Source organism: Protomyctophum parallelum, assembly GCF_964188405.1.
Source record: "Protomyctophum parallelum genome assembly, chromosome: 3".
NCBI lineage: Eukaryota > Metazoa > Chordata > Actinopteri > Myctophiformes > Myctophidae > Protomyctophum > Protomyctophum parallelum.
In genome coordinates, this window is record NC_139698.1 from 17,938,376 (window position 1) to 17,962,658 (window position 24,283).

Here is a 24,283-nt window from a genome sequence, read left to right on the forward strand (position 1 = left end):
CCTCGCTCGCCACTCACTTGATCATTGTTTGCTCTCGCTCTCTTGTCTCAATGGCTCAGCGCTCAGCGCTATTGTCAAGCAGTTTGCACGATGAATTATGTGAGACCGTGTGTGTGTGTGGAGGGGGGGGGTGAAGGGGGAGGGGGGCTATCAGTCAGAATGGAGCAACGTCAAGTGTGTTTCCAAATGGCGCACACACAGACACACACACACACACACACACACACACACACACACTCACTCGGTGGCTGTCAGAGTTGTGTGTATTTATGGTAAGATAGTGCAGGCTTTGTTCCTCCTCTGCCTGCCTAGTGGCTGCCTTGTTGGGCCTAATTAATTAACGACAACGTTAACAATTCACCCATTAGGAGACAAACAAGTAAGTCTGTCCGCAGGCTGCAAAGGATCCCATGCATGTCTCTAAAGTATAGTTTGGTGTACACGTGCTGTTTATTATGATCCGATCGTGTAATGGTTTACACTCCCCCCCAATCAACCTCTTTATAATAATCTGGTGTCTCTACAAATGGAGAATAGATTGCATCATTTGTTAAATGTAGCCTAAGATGTAGACTCTCGTAGACATACTGTATTTATCGATTCTGACTCTCTACGAGAGTCTAAGCGACCGTATACCCCCATGGCTGGCCGCCAGCGAAAATCCCTGCCTCAAAGTAACTCTTCTTAACTTGTACAAAATGCAAAATCTAAGCTGCTTTGTTTAGTTTGTGTGCAGCAAGCAATTACACCCCGTAGGTCTGTGGTTTTCAATAAAAAAAGGTGTTTTGGATCCACTCTAGTCTCGGAATCTGGCATTTTCCCTCCATTGTAAATGCGCAACAGAACCCTGACCGCTAGGGGCGCTGTTGCACATTTACAATGGTGGGAAATCCAAGATGGATGCCAGATTCCGAGACAGAGTCTAAATCTTGGGCTATATGTAAAATGTATTTACACCAACACTCTGTAGGTTACTGTTGTCATTGCTGTTGCAATGCATCCTATTAATCGATATCTCAATCACATCTCTGTCTTTAGCTTCATCACCATCATCATCATCATCATCATCATCATCACCATCATCATCATCACCATCACCATCACCATCATCACCACCACCATCTCAGTAAGTACCATCTTCTCTCCTCTTCCTCTTCCTCAAACAAGAGGTGAGTCTATAGCTGTATATACTGTAGGTATAACAACATTGATATATACGTACAAAACAACATATCATTTAAAAGTAGGGGTGGGCGGTATGGAACAATATAATATCATCATTCCTTTTCAAGCTGTATCAGATCCACGATATTTATCACGATTATGTTTCATGTCCGTTTTTATGGTAATTTTCTTTTCAACAGTATACAACCACCTACTGTAGGTAACACTAACTAAATGAAGAGGCATGCAGTATGACCATTTAGACCACAGTAGTACTAGTAATTCTAAGTATAAATTAAGTAGAACTGCAAATCATAGACTGTGCATTTACTGTATCACTGAAAAGGCATATATCGCCCACCACTATTTTAAAGGTACCTTTTAAGGGTGGAATGAGTATTGTGACTTGATCCATGGAACTAATATGACCTAAAACACTGGAACACAGTTGTTTAGAAGTCTATTTTGGAACGCCTCTCTTGAATTCTTGCAGCCTCTGTGATTTGGAACTGGCACTTTATAATTCTAGTTCATAGTGGTCGCAGTGTGTCCACGTTGCGGTCGGTGACCAGGCTGTGGAAATAATGTTCTCTATGGTGTTCAAGACTGGCCACTCCACTTACATATTATTCAGTATGTGTACGGGAACTGACCCCGCAGGGCAGTGGACATAATGACCTGTCTCAAGTTCAAGTGTGAACTAATGTGAGGACAGATGCACACACACACACACACACACACACACACACACACACACACACACACACACACACACACACACACACACACACACACACACACAGTTCATTCTCTAACAATGGATCACTCCTCTCATGAGTGAAGTAGAGCCCCACCCTCCACCCCCAGCACACACACACACAGTCACACACACACACACACACACACACACACACACACACACACACACACACACCACACACACACACACACACACACACACACACACACACACACACACACACACACACACACGCCTCGACTTGCAACAACACCGCAGTCCAAAAAAACATTTTGTCGGTGAAATGAAAAGAAATTGCAGCGTCACAACAAAGCAACGTCAAGGTTCCTCTTCCAGTTGAATTGTCGTGTGGTGTTTGTGCATTTGACTTACAATGTTATTAACCCATTCTGACCTGAGATCAGATTCATACGAGGTTTCCACTGGACACACACTGGTCTGATTAACCCATTCTGACCTGAGATCAGATTCTAAAAATGTCAGTCGTTCTTCGATCTTTCAAAAATAGCAGACCTACAAGCTCTTAGCGCGCTATGAGCTTGTAGATATATTTATATATATATATATTTTTTTTATATATATATTTTTTTCAATAGCTAAAGCATAACATGACGCTAACACCAAAATGGGTTCCCGTTCAGAATGAACGATACGTATCATGATACATGGTTTACGATACGATGCATGGACGATATTGGTTCATTATGGCGATCCGATACGATTCAATGATTTGAAATCGATACAGTAAATATTTAAAATACATTGACATTATGTTAATTAAACCCATCTTTTTATTTTTTCTTCAAAATATTGCTAAATACCATGCACACAAATGTAGTATTGATACAATCGATTATTTGCATAGCAAAACGATTCGATACCGATTATTTGCATCGCAAAACGATACGATACATATAATCAATGTTGCTGCTTTTATTTTTATATACTTCGATTCTTGAAATAAAAATTTATTTTTCAATGCAGTTACTATATCGTTACACCCCTAACTCTAAGAGTGTACAAATGGAACCAAATGGACCCTAACATGTCAATTTGGGTGCGTCACGTACATTTCATTAAGATTTTCCTCTGTTTTTTTTGTCAGGTGAAACCTGACACATAACAGGCCCGTTTTTAATAGCGACCTAGTCACGATTGGCTGCCTCCTAAGCCCCGCCCCGCGGAAGTGAGAGCTCCCTATAGGAAAGCGTCTCCTGCTAATACAATATTAGCGCACCGCGACCATCGCAGCTCTGATTTGTATTTCCTGAGCATTGATTGTATGAATTTTGTTGGGTTGGGCAGTTGGATATGTACAGTATACATGTATGATGTTGGATATATGTTTTTTAATTCTGTCGTGTTGGAATTCGGTTGGCCGGTTGGATATGTACATGCGTGACGATGTTCTCTCCATGTATTTGCACACATTTGTTGTGTTTTGTCTATAGTTCATTATTACATGATTATGACTATAATAATTATTATAAAGCACTGAATAAGCCATAGATATAGATCATGGCTGTGAGGTCCTGTTAAATGTCATGAAAGGGGAACAGTAACACCACTCATTTCCAATGTCATCACAAAGATGTACTCTGCAAGCCAAAAGCCAAATTTCAATACCCAAAATATCGGGCCACTCGCTCACTCACACTGATGGTGTTACGGTGAAATTGGTGACCTGCTGAAATAGGTCACAATCGTGACTATAGACAATAACATAATGTCAGTGTTTGAACGTAAATCATTGCAGTTTTGTTCATTATCAGAGTTCAACCTATAGCGGTATTCAGGCCACGTATTTAAAAGACCTCCATGTAACTTGTGTTGGAGTCCACAAGATGGTCACATATTTCGGCAGGCCAGTGAATTTGGCTATAGAGTACATCTTTGTGATGTCATTGATCACATGACCCCAAGTTCTAGAGACCTTATTTATTATTTCCACATAACTCTTGTTCCCCTTTAAAGCCCTTAAACAAATGAGTTCAGAATGTGATTTCTGTTTTCTGGTGAAATGATTCTTGAACATGTCCCTCCTCTTCCTCTCCCTCTCTCTCTCTCTCTCCCCCCCCCCCCCCCTCCCCCTCCTCCCAGTGGTGGGCGGGGCGTCGTCGGAGCTGGCCTTCCTCCGGGAGCCCGAGGACGTGATCGCCGTGCGGGACCGCCCCCTGACGCTGGACTGCCAGGCGGAAGGGGAGGGGCCCATCGCCGTCACTTGGCGGCGCAACGGCGTTGCCGTGGCGACCAGCGGAACGCCGCGGGCGTCTGTGCTGCCCAACGGCACGCTGTCCATCAGGAGCTTCAGCAAGCGGAGGGAGAGCGACGAGACGGACGCCGGAGAGTATGAGTGCGTCGCGCAGAACCGCTACGGGATGCTGGTCAGCCGCAAGGCTAGAGTCCAGCTAGCATGTGAGTTATTGACAGAACTATGAACCGCAAGGCTAGAGTCCAGCTAGCATGTGAGTTATTGACAGAACTATGAACCGCAAGGCTAGAGTCCAGCTAGCATGTGAGTTATTGACAGAACTATGAACCGCAAGGCTAGAGTCCAGCTAGCATGTGAGTTATTGACAGAACTATGAACCGCAAGGCTAGAGTCCAGCTAGCATGTGAGTTATTATGAACCGCTACGGCATGCTGGTCAGCCACAAGGCTAGAGTCCAGCTAGCATGTGAATTTTTTAGCAATGAATTATGTCGGATATCGATATCGGCCCTAGTAGCCTATTATATAACCCCTCCCCCCCCCCCCCCCCCTCTCTCTCTCTCTCTCTCTCTCTCTCTCTCTCCCCATAGCTCTCCCTAAGTTCCAGACTCATCCGGAGTCCATGACGGTAGATGAAGGGGGCGTGGCCAGACTCACCTGTCAGGTGAACGCCATCCCTGAAGCCAACATCACGTGGGAACGCAACAGGACAGCACTTAACACTGACGGCAGCAGGTAACGCGCGCCTGCACGCACGCACGCACGCACGCACACACAAGTTGGTACTTCTATGCTTGCGAGGACAAAAACGTTTTTTACCTTTTTTTTAAACCTTTTTCAACCCTATCCTATATGTCCCTGACATTACATCTAACCCGAACCTAACCCCTATAGCCTAAATGCTTGCTCTGACTCCAACCTCAGTCTTTTTCTTGTAACCGTATAGCTCAGAAGTCAGAAATGCTTTGTTAAAAACCAGGAAACCATTTTTTTCAAGCGGGCTTTTTTGGCATTCTGGACCTCACTAGAAGGTGTTTTTTCTACATTTTTGGACCTTATAGTTACGAGTGTAACTAATAACTCAACGGATACATATGAAAATACAACCTTCTCCCGTATTTGTAGACCTCAAGATCAGCTAGATTATAGTCACCAATGTACACAGTTTTAAAATGTACACATATTATAATAAAAACTGTTTCTTTTTCACATAATAGGTAGTTAAACAACTAGTCGACTAGTAAACTAGTCAACTAGTAAAAAAACACTAGAAGTGAAAGCCCTAACACACACACACGCACGCACGCACGCACACACACACACACACACACACACACACACACACACACACACACACACACACACACACACACACACACACACACACACACACACACACACACACACACACACACACACACACACACAGCTCTGACGGTGTGTGTCTCTCTCCAGGTGTACGCTGCTGCCTACAGGAATCCTCCAGATCACGGGTGTGAAGAGAGCCGACAGCGGCCTTTACCGCTGCGTGGCTAGCAACATCGCTAACACCCGCTACAGCCACGAAGCGCTGCTCACGGTCACTGGTAAGACCGGACCCAACTCTGGTTAAGCATTTATGTTATACTTTAGCTATTGAAAAATAGCAGTTCTAAAACGGGTAGTCCCAATACTTGATTCTGATTGGCTGGTTAGCGTCACGTGACCGGTGTAAATTCCACTGATAACCCACTCCTTCAATCACTTTATCATTCGCAGCTGATTCCAGCTGTACTGGGGAAGGGGAGCGCTTGATTGCTTTACAAACACATGCCGTGCGGGCGTGTAAGCACCGCCCGGCTCATATGACTGTGAATGTGTGGCTCCAGGCAGCCCCGTAAAGACATCAAGCGCTATTCTCCCGTCACATAGCCTACTTGCCGAGCACAACAAGGAAGTTATGTGGCTCTCTCTGGTGGCGCAAAGCATAGCTACTTTTGTGAATTCAATAGTTTTATTACATAAAATGGAAATTTGTCAGTTACAACAATAAAACATTACATAAAATACACAGATGCATTAAAATACTATATAAAATGCATTCACATAAACACAGCAACAGTGATCATGAACAGTCGGGGTTAGGTGAACTATTTAAACATTTCCTTATTTAACGGTATATTCAGTGATTTCACTTAATTCAAATATCACTTATTTTTTTGTTTTGTTGTGATAATCCTCTCTACTATAGAGTGTGCTGACCATATAAGGAGTTCCTCCCTGTCCCCAGTTAACCCCTGGGGGTCAAAAAACCTTAGGTTTCGTTTTTGGCTCTCTATCCTGATTGGACGAAAGGCTTTGGGTCCCAGCCAAAAACGAAACTTAAGGTTTTTTTGAGTGAAATCACTGAATATACCTTTAAAATGTCCACAGCAGTATTGGCACAAGCAAAGTTTTGTAACCCTTATTTTTAGCTACTTTTGCCCTAAGCCTCCTTCCCGATGGCAACAAGTCAAATTCAGAGCGAAGAGGGTGGGTAGAATCATTGTAAATCTGAATTGCTTACTGTTAGAGTTAAGTAGGGTCCTTTAAATGTATGTTTGAGAACCGCATGTGCTAAGTGCCTAAATGGTAACTGTCTGTCTGTCTGTCTGTCTGTCTGTCTGTCTGTCTGTCTGTCTGTCTGTCTGTCTGTCTGTCTGTCTGTCTGTCTGTCTGTCTGTCTGTCTGTCTGTCTGTCTGTCTGTCTGTCTGTCTGTCTGTCTGTCTGTCTGTCTGTCTGTCTGTCTGTCTGTCTGTCTGTCTGTCTGCCTGCCTGCCTGTCTGTCCGTCCATCAGTGGCGGGCTCCAGGCTGTACAAGGAGCCGGTCATCCTGTCAGGACCTCAGAACATCACCATCACCGTCCACCAGACGGCCATCTTGGAATGCATCGCCACGGGAAACCCCAGACCCATCGTGTCCTGGAGTCGCCTCGGTATAACGCACCTCTACTTCCTCCTCCCGTTTAATCATTGTTCTATTGGAATGTATACCAAGATATATTATATACATCACATATATTAACTTATTTCAACTATATATTCATCATAGTATAAAGATTAGGGATGGAGCTTGATAACCGATACCCGAAGAAATCCGAAAACAAGCTTATTGAGTACCCGTTATCAATAAGCTTTGGGCTTATCAAGCCTGTTATGGAGCATAGCTCAACCTTTTTTCTGTTGCACTGCAGTAAAGTTATCCTGAACCTAAAACATCGTACACGTTAAACATCAATTCACTGCGCTTCTCTTTCACCGGTGCAGCGCGTCTATTTTGGTTTCAGTCATAGTCTCTTGAATAGTTTTCATTTAGTTTCAGTCACATTTCAGTCACTCGGAATGTTTTATTGTTAGTCTAGTTTTAGTCGACTAAATCTACAGTTGATTTAGTCGATGCAGTTTGATTCTACTCTACAGCCAATGATGAAAACAGCCAATCCACAAGCTCACACCGTCCTGCCGTGACCCATGAGCTTACGGATTGACAATTTTCACCGAACGTTCGCCCCCCTATTATAGGTTAATGTTTCTTATAATATCTCACCCTTTTCCTTCTTTGTACTGACAAACAGTTGTTTCATTGTCTGTCTGTCTGTCTGTCTGTCTGTCTGTCTGTCTGTCTGTCTGTCTGTCTGTCTGTCTGTCTGTCTGTCTGTCTGTCTGTCTGTCTGTCTGTCTGTCTGTCTGTCTGTCTGTCTGTCTGTCTGTCTGTGTGTGTGTGTGTGTGTGTGTGTGTGTGTGTGTGTGTGTGTGCACGTGTGTTGGTGCGTGTGTGCTGTGTGTGTGCGTAGACGGTCGTTCCATCGGCGTGGAGGGCATCCAGGTGTTGGGCACGGGGAACCTGATGATCAGCGACGCCACGCTGCAGCATTCTGGAGTCTACGTGTGTTCTGCTAACAGGCCAGGAACCAGGATGAGAAGAACCGCCCTGGGCCGGCTGGTGGTGCAAGGTGAGACACACCACACACACACAAACATTTCGAAAGTAAATCATGGGTACAAAAAGCACCTTCTCCTCCAAATAGACCGACTGCCTATAATGGAGGATATTGAACAGTATGTTGCAAGCTGCTTTGCCTTACACTTGGACAACCCTATAATCCTCAAGCCTCTGACCACTAGCCTGTGGACATGGCCCAGGCTGCCAAATATAAAAACACACACACACACACACACACACACACACACACACACACACACACACACGCACACAAACGCACACGCACACTCACTCAGAGTAGACCGCTGCTATCAGGTTATAGACCTCCTCCATTCATCTAACCCCAACTCACCCCCACCCTGGACTGAAGCCAACCTATTTCCGTCTACGCTATATATATATCCCTATGTCCCAATGTGTTTTTCGAAATAGTAAAAATAAATATGCAAAGTATAATATAAGGGGTTTAGCGTGGATGGAAATAGAGCCCCAAGTGTATTTAAAAAAACAAAATCCAAACCCTTAACTGTTAAAAATAACCAGCTAAAATATCCGCTCCACAAGTTCATAGCTTATACTGTAGCTATAGCTCATACAATGCACTCAGTACATCTGCTGTTTTTCACTACTTAATGACAATTTATTTGACATTTCTTTTGCATTTTTATTATTATAGGCCTACACCTTTGTGTTTTCATTTGCATGGCGGACAAATATGTCCACACTATAAGCATAGCTAACTGGCTGCTGTGATTCGGCCTATAGTGCGCTTTAAAAGGATTGCCATGGGCACACTTCCCATACACTGCTCCTGCTTTGACGTATAGCAAATGTTCCCTTGCTTTTTAGTTTACTAGCAAATTTCGTTGGTTAGTTTTGATTTATTAGTCCTTATTGGTCGCGTTATTAAACGTTCCTGTTCTCCCTTTGAGCCTCTGAGCGTTGCATGTGGGTTGCATACTTAGTTTAGACTTAGAGTAGACTGTAACACTGCATCTTTCAACAGAACGCAACGTGACTGATCATTAACGTCTACGTATAAGCAGTATAACCACTCAAAACACATGGGTGAAAACCGGTACAATTTTGGTATGGCGGATGTCGAAAACCCGGGACATTTTAGTGTTTTTTTTACAGACGGGAACAATCCTGGCCCCAAAACAGGGACGTCTGTCTGTCTGGTCACCCTCCGTATGTTATACAAAAACCTTAACCTTAAACCTTAACCTACTCCCACCCACCCCCACCCTGGACCCAACCCCTACAACCTACCCCCATTCAGGTCAGCTGGTACCCTAGGGAGAGAGGGCTGGGTGGGGGAGAGTGTATGTGTATGATAAGGTGATGAGGGAGAGAGAGAGAGAGAGAGAGAGAGAGAGAGAGAGAGAGAGAGAGAGAGAGAGAGAGAGAGAGAGAGGGGGGGGTGGTGCGAACGATGGATGTGCTGATAGCGGTCTCGATGCAATGAATATTACTGTGTGTGTGTGTGTGTGTGTGTGTGTGTGTGTGTGTGTGTGTGTGTGTGTGTGTGTGTGTGTGTGTGTGTGTGTGTGTGTGTGTGTGTGCGCGAGCAAGCGAGAGAGAGAGAGGTCAGATTAGATTAACCTCTACTGGATTTGATCATGACCCTAAAAGTCGAATGCACAATTCTGTGACCCCTGACCCCTGTGTAGGGTGTCCTGAGGCGCTGTGTAGTGTGTGTGTGTGTGTGTGTGTGTGTGTGTGTGTGTGTGTGTGTGTGTGTGTGTGTGTGTGTGTGTGTGTGTGTGTGTGTGTGTGCGTGCGTGTGCGTGTGTTATTAATATTAATGCAGGTCAGTGTGAGGTGATCAGGAACAGATCTGTAATGCTCCTCTCCATATCTAGACTGCTAGAAGCGCCTGTCTGTTATGTCTGATCTCTTGTCAAACGTGGATTCAGCCCAGCAGATTGTTTGCAGCACATTGTTTTTGTGCTCTCAAGAGTTGTAGATCTATAACTGGTCCATTTGTTTACCAACTCTCCAACATTTAGCTGCACGGGGACCACCTGGGAACCCCATCAAGGACCACTGGTTGAAAACCACAGCACTATAGTTCAGTCTCTTTTGTTTAAAGTATTTTGTATTTCAGCTCAGTTGAACTGAAGTTAATACTAGAAGACATGTATCTAGGGACACTTCATGCACAGTCAAATGCTTGGTGTTAATTTGACTCTGAGTAGGGTACAAAAGGTGTTACATTTGCAGTTAAATTGACAATGACAAAAACAGGTTTAGCGATGGAACAGTATCATTTTTCTCACGCTTTCAACTTCTCACACTTTTCAACAGAATAATTAGCTAGTAGGCTAATTATTGTCTATATGAAAATCTTCAAAAGTAAACACTTGAAATGAATTGAATGTTGAAAAAAAACGGCAGTATTAGCCAGTCCACGTGCGTCGTGAGCTTTTCGAGCTCATCTAATTTCGCTGTACTTCTGTCGTGTGACAAAGCATGCGTGGTTGAAAACCGTCATGCTGTAAAGATTGTCCAAAAGCTGGACAATAAAGGGACAGAATCAGGAGAGGAGAGAAAGAGACAAAAGGGAGGATGAGAGAAAGAGAGGAACAAGCAGGCTAGAGCAATCATTCTGCGTGTCAGGGTGAAGAATCACCCCGCGACCCTTGACCCCTGGCACCTGGCAACCTATCCCAGGAGGCCCTCAGGACACGGTGTGCAGCAGAGGATCATGGGACATAGGGGAGGGGCTAGAGTGCAGAGGTAATGGACTTATTAGGGAACGATATGGACATGATCAGTGTTGCCATGTCTGACTTATTATAAGCGACTGTGCTGGGCTTCTTTTTCTGTGAAGTCGCTTGTAAATGTTGTTAGTTGCTGGTTTTTGGGCTTGTTTATAAAGCGTACTTTGCTTGTTTCCTAATGTCGGTTAAACCATCACCTTCATGTCAAGGACCCCCAGATTAATGTATCAGTCCAACGACCCTACATCTAAAATATTTTGGTGCCAGGGACCCCCCCCAAACCAGATCTCTGTGTTTTGTGTCACCTTTTTCAGGGATTTTAATAACTGATCTACAAGCTCACGTTCGCAAGCTGACATAATTGTGAGCGTGTGTGGTTTAAGGAGGTCATACTCATCATGTAGCCTGTAGTCGCTTCTTTTGGGCTTGGTTCCATAGACCTGGCTTGCTTAGTTCTCTCACTCAATCTGGCAACAGCTGGATGTGACGTCGCTAATGCCTCAGGGGACGTTGTCATCTTTCTCTTACCTCTAACAACCAACCTCTATACACTATGCTGATCTATAGCATCTGCTCCTCAAGGCAAGGCACTTTGATTTGTAGAGAACATTTCAGCAACGAGCAAAATGCAATGTGCTTTACACACAACGTCAAGCAATTTACAATTTACAATTTAGGCATTCAGCAGACGCTCTTAATCCAGAGCGATTTACATTAAGCAAGAACAAAAAGCATGGCAATTACATCACATACATAAAACGTAGTTATCGTCAAACATCCGTAAGCTAAGAACGTAACAGTGGATGTCATGAAACTATACGTATAAACCATACATAAAACTATGCTATACATAATTATGTACTATGAAGTGCTCTGACTACATACAATGCAATTCTAGTGCTGTCTACATAACATGCTATAAGTCTGTATCAAATGCTATCTAAGTCTACAAAAAGTGCTATCCGAGGGGGTAGGGTAACAGTGCTACGGGCCATGATGGAGTCTGAAAAGGTGGGTTTTCAGACTACGGTGGAAGATTGGGAGTGATGGAAAGGAAATATGCATAAAACAAAATACGCGAAACATTTACAGATAGTTACAGTGCAGAAGAGGAAAAGAAAGGTAACTCAATCCAAAGGCAGCGGCAAACAGAAAAAGGTTTTCTGGGAGTTTGTTCCAGATATGTCTGAAATTCTTTATTAGGAACAATCCCTTGAGATGAACCATCTCGTTTTCAAGGGGGTCCGCAATTCACAAAATACACTTCATACGTAAAGACATTTTTTTACAAACAATTCAACCAGACAAAACAAAACATTACAATTCCTAGATAAACAAGAAACAAACAACAAAACAAAAAAACAACAAAACAAAAACTGCAACAAGACAACATTTCACATACCATGGACATAACGTAGACATAACACATGGATCATTGCATCATAGATCTGCTATAGTGATGATTAGTGAAAACATGAACAGGTCTCAAGATGAGAGGACAGCACAGTTTTAAACAAATGAAAAGATGTTATTGAACGAATATGGACAGGTAGATTCCAGTCACAAGGAGCTTTGAACATAAATGATTTGTTGCCAACTGATGTGGGTATATTGAAATAAACCTGTGAGCAATGTCTAAGTTGATGTGTAGAAGTGTATGGTATCATAAGCTGTTTCAGATACTGTGGATAATTTAAATGAATACATTTAAAGATTAACTGCAGCCAGTGCTGCTGTCTTCTTGAGGTGGGAGATGGTAAGTTGAGATTTTCGTATAAGGTACAGTGGTGGGTCAAATATGGGCAGTCAAGGACAAATCTGCATAAACGGTTGTATACTGAATTCAAGGGAAGAAGGTTTGTTTTAGGGGCAGTCTGATACATTACATCTGCATAATCAGATTGGTAGTATGTGGTGCATAGAAGCTAAATGCTGCTCCCCCATGTTTGTTTTTGTTTTTAGGGACAGAAAGCAGACCCTTTCCCAGATGACCTGACAGGTCTGGATGGTTCGTGATAGCGTACACGATCAGACATGTATTTTGGGCCTAAACCTTTATAGACCGCCAACACAGTAGTAGGCCTACCGGTATTTTAAAATCCTTTTTTGAAACACAGGGAGTGTGCTAGTCTATTAGTAAGGACTGAAGCAGCAGTGTTCTGAATCAACTACAGTCATCATCATTATATTTTTAGGGAGAACTGTAAAGCACAGTATTCCTGGATCGCTGCCCTCCACAAATTCCTATCCAACATCACGTTCTTGAGCTCTGCAGTGTTGTCATTAGCCAAGCTGTCGCCCCGCAGCACGTCTACATTAGGTGGTACACTTCTTTCCCCTCCTGGCTTTGTACAGTGGTTGGCTCCCATATAGTGTCAATTTACTTGCCTCAAGTTCTGGGTGCCTGACGCAGTGCCCTGCCAGCCTCATCCTTCTTTCTCTCTGACTTTGGCCGTGACCCGTGGTATAGGTCCCCATAGAGGTCCACATTTCTGATGTGGTCCGTCCATGTGACACCTAGTGCCATTTGTATGCATTCCTGTGTAGACTCCTTCACTACACTACACTACACTACACTACACTACACTACACTACACTAGGGCATTAACATAATAATCGAATAGTCGACTAGTCGACTAGCAAAACACTAGTCGACACTGTTAATTGACATCCGATTATTCGCTAATATTATTTTTAATATTTTTTATGATTTTTTTTTTTTTTTTTTTTTGCTTTTCTACAGCAGACATGCAGGCATGCAGCTGTGAGCTCGGTTGTTTTGTTGGTAGTTCGCCAACTTCAGTACTAATCCATTCCTGGCTGATTGTTTTCATATCATACAAGCCTACTGTACGTGGGTTTTGCCGTCACCCCACTCGTGTAGGTGTGGTGGGCGGCGTATCGGCGGTGGCACTAGCAGCAGTCAAGACAGTTTTTCTTTGGGAAAAGCATATGTGATATGCCTCATAGGCTCATAAGATCAATGGGGACAACTACAGTGTGTAAATACTTTTACTATTGGTGAGTTTATTACTGTAGTTTGTTCAACAAGTTAGATTGGAGACGTGTCGTCGTCCGGTACAGTAAAGTATAGCAGGAGTTCCTCCTCGCTCTGCCCAATAGTATCCAGTTTGGTGACAGTCAAACTACAGTAGCTCTTGCCGTGATTTCATGTTTCTTCATGCTTATCCAACAAAAGTCTGCGTGCCGCGTGTGGCATTATTAAAAACAAACAGCGATGCCGCACGATCATAGTTCTAATACGTAGCCGCAAAAGACTCGCGATGGAGTTAAGTAGTTGATCATCTGATTCATAGCCTGGCAGCCTGCTAGCTAGCAAACCTCCTCCTTGCTTGTAGCTCCTTCTAAAAACCAAACGAACTGTGATTGTAACTTAATTGTTGTTGAACATTTAGGGTTGTATGAAAAACATCGCATGGTTCATTGCTCCAGTCTCCACTCTCCAAACATTGTGAACAACGTAACATGCTATGCTGCTCCGTAGAACGTCTTGTGCATAAAAAATAGCAGATCTACAAGCTCACAACGCGTCCATTCGTGAGTCATTGTGGACTTGCAACTTTGACTTGAAACAGCTGAGCTAATTTCGGCCAATCAGAGCGGCATTCAGCGTAATCTAGTAAGAGTGGCGACACTCGCGTTGACTCCCACTGTAACAATGGAATGCGGAAGTGCTCATTCTATCTCAATGGGATAGTTCCAATGTTTGGAACTATAGCCCATAGGAAGTGTGTCGCCACTCTCTTAGTACTATTCCACTCGGCCTGCATTGATAGTGCATTCACCGGCTCTGTTTTGCTTCGCTCGCTGGCTGTTTCATAACACGATGTTTTAATGCTTGATTGGATGGAATAAATATCATATTTTACCGCCGACTAATCGACTATAAATCGATTTTGATGGTAGTCGAGTCGACTATCAAAAATCACGTTTGGTTAATGCCCTACACTACACTACACTACACTATATAGTGTATACTTATAGTACACACATTATACTGTTAGACGGATGTTAGGTTATTATAATAGCTTACTTATGATCCTTGATGACTATTTCTATGTGATGCATTACCATTGTGATGTTCTTGCTTACTGTAAATCGCTCTGGATTAAGAGCGTCTGCTAAATGCCTACATTGTAAATTGTACTGAAGATTAATCCAAGATTTTCTAGGTCTTGCTGAGACATAAGTCCTTTAACCATTTTTAACATTTAGGGCGGGAATTACCCCTTTTGATGTTTTAAGCATCATGTTATGCTTTAGCTGTTGAAATAGCAGACCTAAAATAGCAGACCTATAGCGCGGCACCGAGTGCCGCGCTATTGGTCTGCTATTTTACAAAAAATCGTGAAATCAGAGCAAATGTTTTAACTCAAATCTCTGCTTCTGGGAGGGTTCCTGGAACAACATATTTGCAGATGGGGGTCGGCGGGCGGCCAAATTCTGATAATTCTGGGGGTCCTTCGCATGAAATATAGTTTGAGAACCACTGACATGGAAAACTGTCCCATGCTATATTTTGGAGGTGATTGTAGGCTGACTTTGTGATTGTGTCAGTGGGGTCCTGAGTCTATGTCTACACCAAGGCTCTGGTCTCGGCTAGAGATGTGACTGACCTAGACTAGGATCTGATCCCTGGACTCCTTAATGATCACTGATCTAGAATGTGATCATCATTACAGTTATTGGAGTCTAAATAAGAGTGGCAGCTACAGTGCAATGTTGACGTGACATGGGTTTAACTCATGAAACAACATTTTAGTTTTTGACATTATATTGAGATAATGTCGGCATACTCGTGATGATTATTGAAGTCTAGGTGCCTCAAAAAACCCATCTTAAACACCTGAAAATCACATGAAACTATATAACCAAGTCAAAATTATATTCTGATGTTTCTGGTGTTCTCACAGATTTTATAATTTAGGACCATTGTGCCATATGCTTATCCCCCACCCACCACCCCCAGTTCCATTCATACATTCATAATGGACATATGGTACAATGGGCCTAAAATTCTAAATCTAATGCAGCATTATGATGACGTGTGGTACAGTATATGGTGTGATTCAGAGGTGTTTAACCACAATAAGTCAACCTGGCGCCCCAGTTTTGAGCATAGAATAGAATGCACTGTAGGTGAATTTGTTCAAAAATCACCGATGATCTAAAAGGTCACAGTGAGCTGGTATAGATGACGTGCACTTTAGCTGTTTAAAGTATAAAACAGGATTTAAGTGTTTTAAGATTTTTTTTTTGAGCAGCCTTAGCCATCAATAACAATGTCGAACAGTCAAACATGATAAAGAACAAGTGAAGAACGGTTTTGAGGAATTAACACCATATCAGAGTAACAGTGACAAAGCATACCACGCATTTAAAAAAACTAAAAAAATTGTGCAAAGTGAGGGGCACCTGATAATGTTTATTTAAAGTTCTCCAAACAAACATTACAAGGCAAAAAGTGCTCTCTTAAGTGATCATTAAAAGTCCATAGACTTGGCTGCCACATGATTCCAGAAAGCCAGACGTTGGCGGGGCTTAAAAAAAGAGACCAGTGTCAAAATCAGACACGTAGACAGACAGACAGACAGATGTGACGGACGCACGCACGCAGAGACCCCCAGGCCCACGGCAGCACTTGTCCCTGTCCCAGCTGCCATCCGAAGACAGAGGCAAGGCCAAGTTCAGGGGTCGAGGGTCGTGGAGAGGCAAGACAGACAGAAGGGTCTGTGTCTGCGAGGGGAGGCGGGGCTGGTGTTCCCAGGGAGATATGCACATATTACCCTCCCTACTCTGCATCTGTTTAGAGACCCCGACAAGACTTCACATGGTAAACACAATCACACTATTATCATTGTGCCGAACCAACGTCACACGGATGCGCCCGCGTATGCTAATGGCTTCATTATGGGCATTCAAGTTCACAGGCAGGGGGGGCTCTCGCGCAACTTTCTCATCAATATTCAGTTGCTCTTTCAAATGCATTGGATTTTGGCTAAATTATGTGAGAGGACGGTTTTGAAAGAAAATTGTAGGATGTGTTTTCCGTCTGTCTTGTCTGTTCGGGAGAGATACGCCCGACTATGTCTGGAAAGTAGGCTATAGGCTGTATTGATATTAAACGCATATTGTGGTATGAGACTATAGGGCCTCCATTTTCCTCACCGCTAAATCTACTTTGCCTTTTTTTTTACTATTTTGAAGACATTTTTTGAATAGTTCAACTAGCCAATCTACATTGACACGTTGTGAGCTTGTAGACCATTTTAACTATTAAGAAATGTTTAGCAAAATAGTAAAAATAGGCAAAGAAGTTTAGGGATAAGGGGTTTAGCGGTGACAAAAGTGGAGACCTAGATATCATGTGAGGTTTTGGATATCATGTCATGAACTGGCTCACATCATGACAAAAAGGGAGACGACACACAGGATTAAACTTAACATTGTTTTATTTATAACTAAAATAAGGCTTGAACGGTGCAAAATGTATGAGGTGTGAGTGGTCAGTGACATCAGTAGTGTAAAGTGTGTATGGCTGTGTGAACATGGACTGTATGTGCGAGTGCAGAAAGCAACTGAACTGAAACTACTTCAAACAAACATAACCAAACAAGCAAGGGAGAGAGGGAGAATGGCCTCAGCCAGCCTGCTTTTATACCCAAGGGGATAATTGGGACCAGGTGTGTCAATCCCCAAGACACACCTCAGCAGGCTGGCACTCTCCTCCTACACAGGGACAGAGAACAACAATTAATATCCAACCAAACCAACCCCACAGGATGGGTTATCACATATGGTGATATTGCAGTACTTTCCTGGTTCGAAAATAGTGGAAATAGCAGATCTACGAACCTCTCACGACGTCGCACAAAAATAACTATCCCCGCAATATCTTATGAAGGTCTTTAGTCAGAAATGTCTTCTATTTTATTTTGTTCGTATCGCCAAATTCCAACACACATGGCGGCTAATTACCGGACGTTAACGAGCTCAGCTTGTAGTTCAAACTAATCAGCTCTAGCTGCTCACTGCTGAAGCTGATACTTTAAAATGGTCTGCTTCTAATAAACCTCATATTCATGGCGAAATCTCTGACATTTCATTCATAAAAACAAGCTTTGCTCCACAAATTCAAACCAATCCACACCATAACACGTCTAGACAGGGAGCTAAACATGCCAAAAAAGGTATTTTTTATGAGTACCACACTATCCTGTTCCACCTCATGGAACAGAATATTACCTAAAACACTAGATGACTTTGTTTAGAAGTCTATCTTTAGAACCCCTCTCTTTGATGAGATTAATTGCAGCCTCTGGGACTTGGAAATGGCGGAGGTTCATGTTGCGATTTCGATTGTTGTTCCAATTAATTGTTCGGTGCTCGTTTTTGAGTGGTGTTTGTAATGTTTCTGGTGGCGGTCTGCAGTGTTTTTGGGGGGTTTGGTCGCCATGTGTGACTGTATTTGCATTGCGGTCGGCGACTAGACTAGTGGAAATAATGATCTGTCTCGACTCTCAAGTTCAAGTGTGAACTAAAGTCAGAGGACAGATGCGCACACACACACACACAATTCATTCTAACAATGGATCACTCCTCTCTTGAGTGAAGTAGCCCCACCTCCACCCCCAACACACACACACACACACACACACACACACACACACACACACACACACACACACACACACACACACACACACACACACACACACACACACAGACTGTGACAGACGCACACACGCAATTAAGCTAACTCGATTTCATACGACAGCATTTTGAGTTGAAGTGAAAAGCACACAGTCGCTTAAGGACCGAAAGAGAAATGTGAGATTTAGATGAACCATGCAGTGTTATATACCAGTCGGACTGGTCCCAGTTGGAGGAGAGAACTTAACCCATTCTGACCTGAGATCAGATTCATACGAGGTTTCCACTGGACACACACTGGTCTGATTAACCCATTCTGACCTGAGATCAGATTAAAAAAAATGTCAGTCGTTCTTCGATTAAAAAAAAAATAGCAGACCTACAAGCTCGTAGCGCGCCACTCGGTGGCGCGCTATGAGCTTGTAGATCTGCTATTTTTCAATAGCTAAAGCATAAAGTGCTAACACCATAATGTCGAAAGAACTGTTACGGTATCTCCCTGGTTTACTTATAGACCCCCAACAGACCTTACTTAAAATAAAAATGGCTGGCAAGCCAAATTATCCACATTCTATATGCATACACTGATATACTATCAACCTATATCGACAACATGTGTAGTGACGTGTGTGTGTGTGTGTGTGTGTGTGTGTGTAGTGACGTGTTTGCGTGTGTGTGTGTGTGTGTGTGTGTGTGTGTGTGTGTGTGTGTGTGTGTGTGTGTGTGTGTGTGCGTGGGCGCGCGCGAGCGAGGGCGTGCGGATCGGACCCCCTCACCACATCAACTTTTATACCACTGCTTTTCTCTTAATGAAAGAAACAGAGCCCCCCCCAACACACACACACACACACTGATTAATGGCACCCTTTTCAAGTGCACCCCCCCTGCCCCTTGCCCTTTGACCTTTCCCCCCCTCCCCCCGGGTTCATTCCCAGGGAGATGACAATGACTCGCTGGAGACAGAGGGGGAGGGGCTTCACACACTCGTGTGCTATTGTGTTGCTATGGAGATGATGGGGTCGGCGAGACAGCACCTGTCCTCCTCTCCTCTCCTCTCCTCTCCTCTCCTCTCCTCTCCTCTCCTCTCCTCTCCTCTCCTCTCCTCTCCTCTCCTCTCCTCTCCTCTTTAACCCCCCCCGAAAAAACTTTGGTTCTATAGAACTGGTTCCGTGCTTTATTTTTAAGGGTGGTTTATGTCACATGGGCATCTTCCAACCTGGATAGTGTGAGCCACCATGGCTCACACTATCCTGGAAAATGGCGGTGGTTTTTAGGTTCTGTTGTTGTTTGTTGTTGGTGTTGTCAGACTGTTCCTATATGGTTCCAGAACAGCCTTGACACGCAGAACATGAGAACACTTTTTTTAATATATAAATACCACACGAGCTGTTGTCAGTCCTGTTAAAAACTCTAAAAGTGTCCCTGCTGCTGAGACCTAGATGTCTCTGCTTCCCTCTACTGACTGCTGTGGGTAATGACATCAACAGAGCAGAGCGTCTGCAGCTCGCGCACTCAGCAATGCATTACAAACCCAGAAACCACATGGTAGTGCTGCACACTTAATAAAATAAAATAAATATAACAATCTAGATTCAGACACCTGTGAGATCTAATTTCTAAATTACAGCAAAAAAAGCGATTTATGAGAGGTTTAAGTCAAGCGCTTTGACGCTGTACGTCTGTTTATTAAAGCCACAGTAGTTATGGCTCCAGGTGCCATGTTTTGAATGTAGCCTAGTAATGTTCAGCAACTGTACAGACTATAAAGACCATAAATATTTTCCTGGAAAAAAATTGAATCGTGTGAGAATCAAGTCTCGTGGATGAAAATCGAGATTCACATTTGATCAATAATCGTGCAGCATAGTATACATACTACATGATAGTACATACTACATACTACATAGTAAGGTATATAGTACATACATAGCCTACTCAAGTACTCAGTAGGCCCTGCTGTATACTACACTACACCATGCAATGCATATTACACACACTACATACTTAGACTGTGAAGCAAACCATTTTAGAAGACTTATGTATTAATCTCAGAGGTCAACTCATGCCTTCGTGATTTTGGGGTATAAACAATGACCTCACGGACAGATACAATTAGTGCAATATCACTTATACTGTATACTTAAACATAATGTACTGTAACGTGTGTCTGAATGATCCTGTGAGGGATGGCCTGCGAAAGGCAGCCAGACACGGAAATAAAATCATATACAGATGACCTATTTGTCTGGCCAATTGAAACACTATATCATTGATTTATATTTTACTTTATCTTTGCATTGTTAGTTCGGCCAGAGGTTACAGCATAACATCACAAAACCATTACTTTCCAATTGTGTTTATAAGTTCTTTAAAAAGCCATCTCTCTCTCTCTCTCTCCCCCCACTCCAGCCCCCCCAGAGTTCCAGCAGTGGCCTCAGTCTGTCTCCAGGCCAGCAGGGGGCAGCGCTGTGTTCACCTGCACGGCGCAGGGCGTCCCGGAGCCTCACCTCATCTGGCTGAAGAACGGCAAGATCCTGACTCCAGGAGACAACGTCAAACTCACCAACGGCAACACGTACGCGCACGCACACACACACAAGCACACACACACACACACACACACACACACACACACACACACACACACACACACACACACACACACACACACATACCAGTGTTGTTTTTTGGCAGTGAATTTTGATTTTAGTTTTAGTCATAGTCTCTTGAATAGTTTTCACCTGGAATGTTTTAGTGCTAGTCTAGTTTTAGTCGACTAAATGTCATAAGATTTTAGTCGACTAAATCTACAGTTGATTTAGTCGACTAAAATGTATTTTGGCGGGCCTTGATGCCGTCGTTATGACTGTTTTTACACTTGCTGAAAATAGCCGTTCTACAAGTTCACAACGCGTCGCGCTGCGACACGTTGTGAGCTTGTAGATCGGCTATTTTCAATGACTTATACTGGATCTTGTCCACTATAGTCCCTTCGTAACATTTTGGTCTAGTTTTTATTTGTTGACGAAATTGTCAATATATTTACTCTTAGTTTTAGTCATCATAGCACAGTTTTCATTTAGTTTCCATGTAGTTTTCGTCAGTGGAAAAAGGCAGTCGATGAACATTTTTCTTCTTAGTTTTAGACGATGAAAACAACACTGACACACACACACACAGGCACACACGCGCACACACACACACACACACACACACACACACACACACACACACGCACACACACTATCATGTGTCATTATCGTCGTCGTCATTTCTCCCAGATTCCATATAAGATCGTGTAGCGACCCTGACGTGAATTCTGTGTAAAGTACACCTACGTTATCGGTATTTTTATGAAATGAAAAAACCTGGAGAGAATAACAGTGTTCGGAATTGGAAAATAATGCAAAGGAAACACGTTGATACATTGTTAACAACACAACACTAATGTTTTAACTAAACTAAGAGTATAACTAACTGAACTTAAGTTGAGTTCAGAAGTCAATATTTAAAGTACCAGTGTTTTGCCCTCCAGCTGATCAGTTTCATGTTACACTCTCAAGAGTTAAAGATACATAAGGGTCCATTTGGTAACCAACTCTCCATCATTTGTGACTAAATTTAACTGAGGGACTGCCATTGGATGTTTTGGAATTTTCTTCCATATGGAAGCAGGGAATCATAGCTTCAAATTGACATATTGGTTGTTCAGTTTGACCCACCAGTTTTGGAGATATGGCTTATAGAGTAATGTCTTGCAGAAAACAGCTAGTTGAGAAAACAGGCTTGAAAGGTTCACTTCTGTGGTCTCTAACATTACACCTAGCTACATGTTTAAGCATTTATTTCATATGTCGATGTCTGCCACTTATTTCAGACATGCTCTAGTATGTGAAGAGTCTGCCTGTGATATTAACTCATTTTGAAAAAATAACCAAAAAAACAACAGTTAAGGACCACTTAACTGGTTTGAAAACCACCGATCTAACCCGACTCTTTGTCTCCCTCTGCAGGACGCTGGCCATAACGAAGATCAAGGCGGAGGACGAGGCCATCTACCAGTGCATCGCCGAGAACAGCGCCGGCACCAACCAGGCGTCGGCGCGCCTGGCCCTCGCGCAGTCCACGCTGCTCCCGCAGTCCCCCGCCAACCTCAAGGCCACGCCCCTCTCCTCCACCGGCCTACAGCTGAGCTGGGACCACCCCGCCCCCGAGCTGTCGGAGCACCTCATTGGCTACGTGCTGCACATCAGGATGCTGGGAGGTCGGTTGGACACATTTATATTATAGCCACGGAGAATACACACAGTGAAATCCTTAGTGTTCATTTATCTCTTAAAGGAGAATGCCATACTAAAAGGCATTATTACCTTTCTTTGTAGTCGTTATGTCCCCACCAAAGAGGTCCAGGTGTTATTTTGTGCAAAAACTCCTTATTGGTTATTTCCCCTACCATAAGCCCTACATTAATTGCATTGAATTGAATGGGTGTTGTGCTAATTCGCTTATTTCCATCGCTCATAATTATAATTATTTTGTATATATCCTCTCTTCATAATGTAAATAATATCCCAAGCGGCACACTTTACTACTTATTTAGATGGAAATAAGCCCCATTAAATTCCCATTCAATGCAATGCAATTATTGGCATTATGGTAGGGGAAATTAACCTGACGCTGCCAGATCCAAGAAGCTTGCTACACAAATTTGTTTCACAGCTTATTGGGATCTGGGATCGCGGAAGCAAATTCGATGACGGGGCTGTTCCTTTTTTTCAAGATACTTGGTAGATGATTGGATGGGACCGTCTGTCTATCACCGTGTAGGCGTGCAAACACAACCAATCATATTGACGTGTCTATATAGCTTCACGTCCGGTTTCGCACATATCCCGCCCTTAGCTCACGCTGATTGGTCCGGTACGGAACGGATTTTTGTCAGCTCAACTGCCTGAGAGATCCCAGATGATTGCTGTGTTGGGGAACATGGTTACCCAATACCGCCCTCATCTGGCAGCGTCAGGTTAAGGGGAAATAGCCAAAAAGGAGTTTTTGCACAAAAAAACACCTGGACCTCTTTGGTGGGGACGTAACGACTACAAAGAAAGAAAGCCTTCTAGCATGGAATTCTCCTTTAACAAAATTGTATGCCGGGGAATGTTCTGAATAAAGGCGCTAGAGTGCAAAGCAGATGAGGCAGATTTTACTCTGAAAAGCCACGCCTTCCTGCGTTAATATTCCAAACGAGATGCTCGATTCAGTCCGAAATGAGGACAGAACATTGCCGGTTTGATCGAAACCATGGAGAGCGCCGTAGATTTAGAGCAAAGAGACAGGTTAGTCGGGCCGTAAACAAGGACGTGAACGGCAGGGCGCATGCGCCAAACATGTCTAGGATCTCTGAAGAAGGCATGGCCAAGCGACGAGAGCTGTCAAAGAAATGGATTACAGCGATTCCGTTTATATAGACTACCATTAAAAAAGCTTTATATGGGGAATGGAGAATTCCGTCAGAAGCAGACAACGAATGGATTCATTAAGTCATGAGTATGTTTTCCTTGTATTCTCTGTATATGTATAGCACTTTGTGAGCCTGTTGTGTAAAAGGAAAGGAAAGGTACTATGTTTACCCAGGGTAACTGGACTAAGCTCAAGAACTTGTTTACAGCCGTCAGCCAGGCCCTGCTCATAGAACATTTCATGGTAGAGGTTCAATACCTTGTCCAAGGGCACTTCAGCGGTGGTAATTTTAAAGTGCCGGTCCGGGGATACGAACTAGCGACCTT

General features: G+C 43.3%; 1 protein-coding gene across 1 annotated transcript in view; it reads left to right on the top strand.

The window, feature by feature from the left end:
* Positions 1 to 1,070: 1,070 nt before the first annotated feature.
* The window catches only part of LOC310856566 (immunoglobulin superfamily DCC subclass member 3), a gene marked incomplete at its 3' end in the record, with an annotated part of 36,245 nt that continues 13,032 nt past the window's right edge, over positions 1,071 to 24,283 (top strand). Inside the window, exons 1-8 of the mRNA XM_083762036.1 lie at positions 1,071 to 1,126; positions 4,025 to 4,339; positions 4,726 to 4,870; positions 5,591 to 5,721; positions 6,953 to 7,090; positions 7,949 to 8,107; positions 20,907 to 21,072; positions 22,511 to 22,761. Of these exons, the coding sequence (XP_083618162.1) occupies position 1,126; positions 4,025 to 4,339; positions 4,726 to 4,870; positions 5,591 to 5,721; positions 6,953 to 7,090; positions 7,949 to 8,107; positions 20,907 to 21,072; positions 22,511 to 22,761 (1,306 nt within the window). The 5' untranslated portion in view covers positions 1,071 to 1,125. The remainder of the gene's footprint in view (positions 1,127 to 4,024; positions 4,340 to 4,725; positions 4,871 to 5,590; positions 5,722 to 6,952; positions 7,091 to 7,948; positions 8,108 to 20,906; positions 21,073 to 22,510; positions 22,762 to 24,283) is intronic.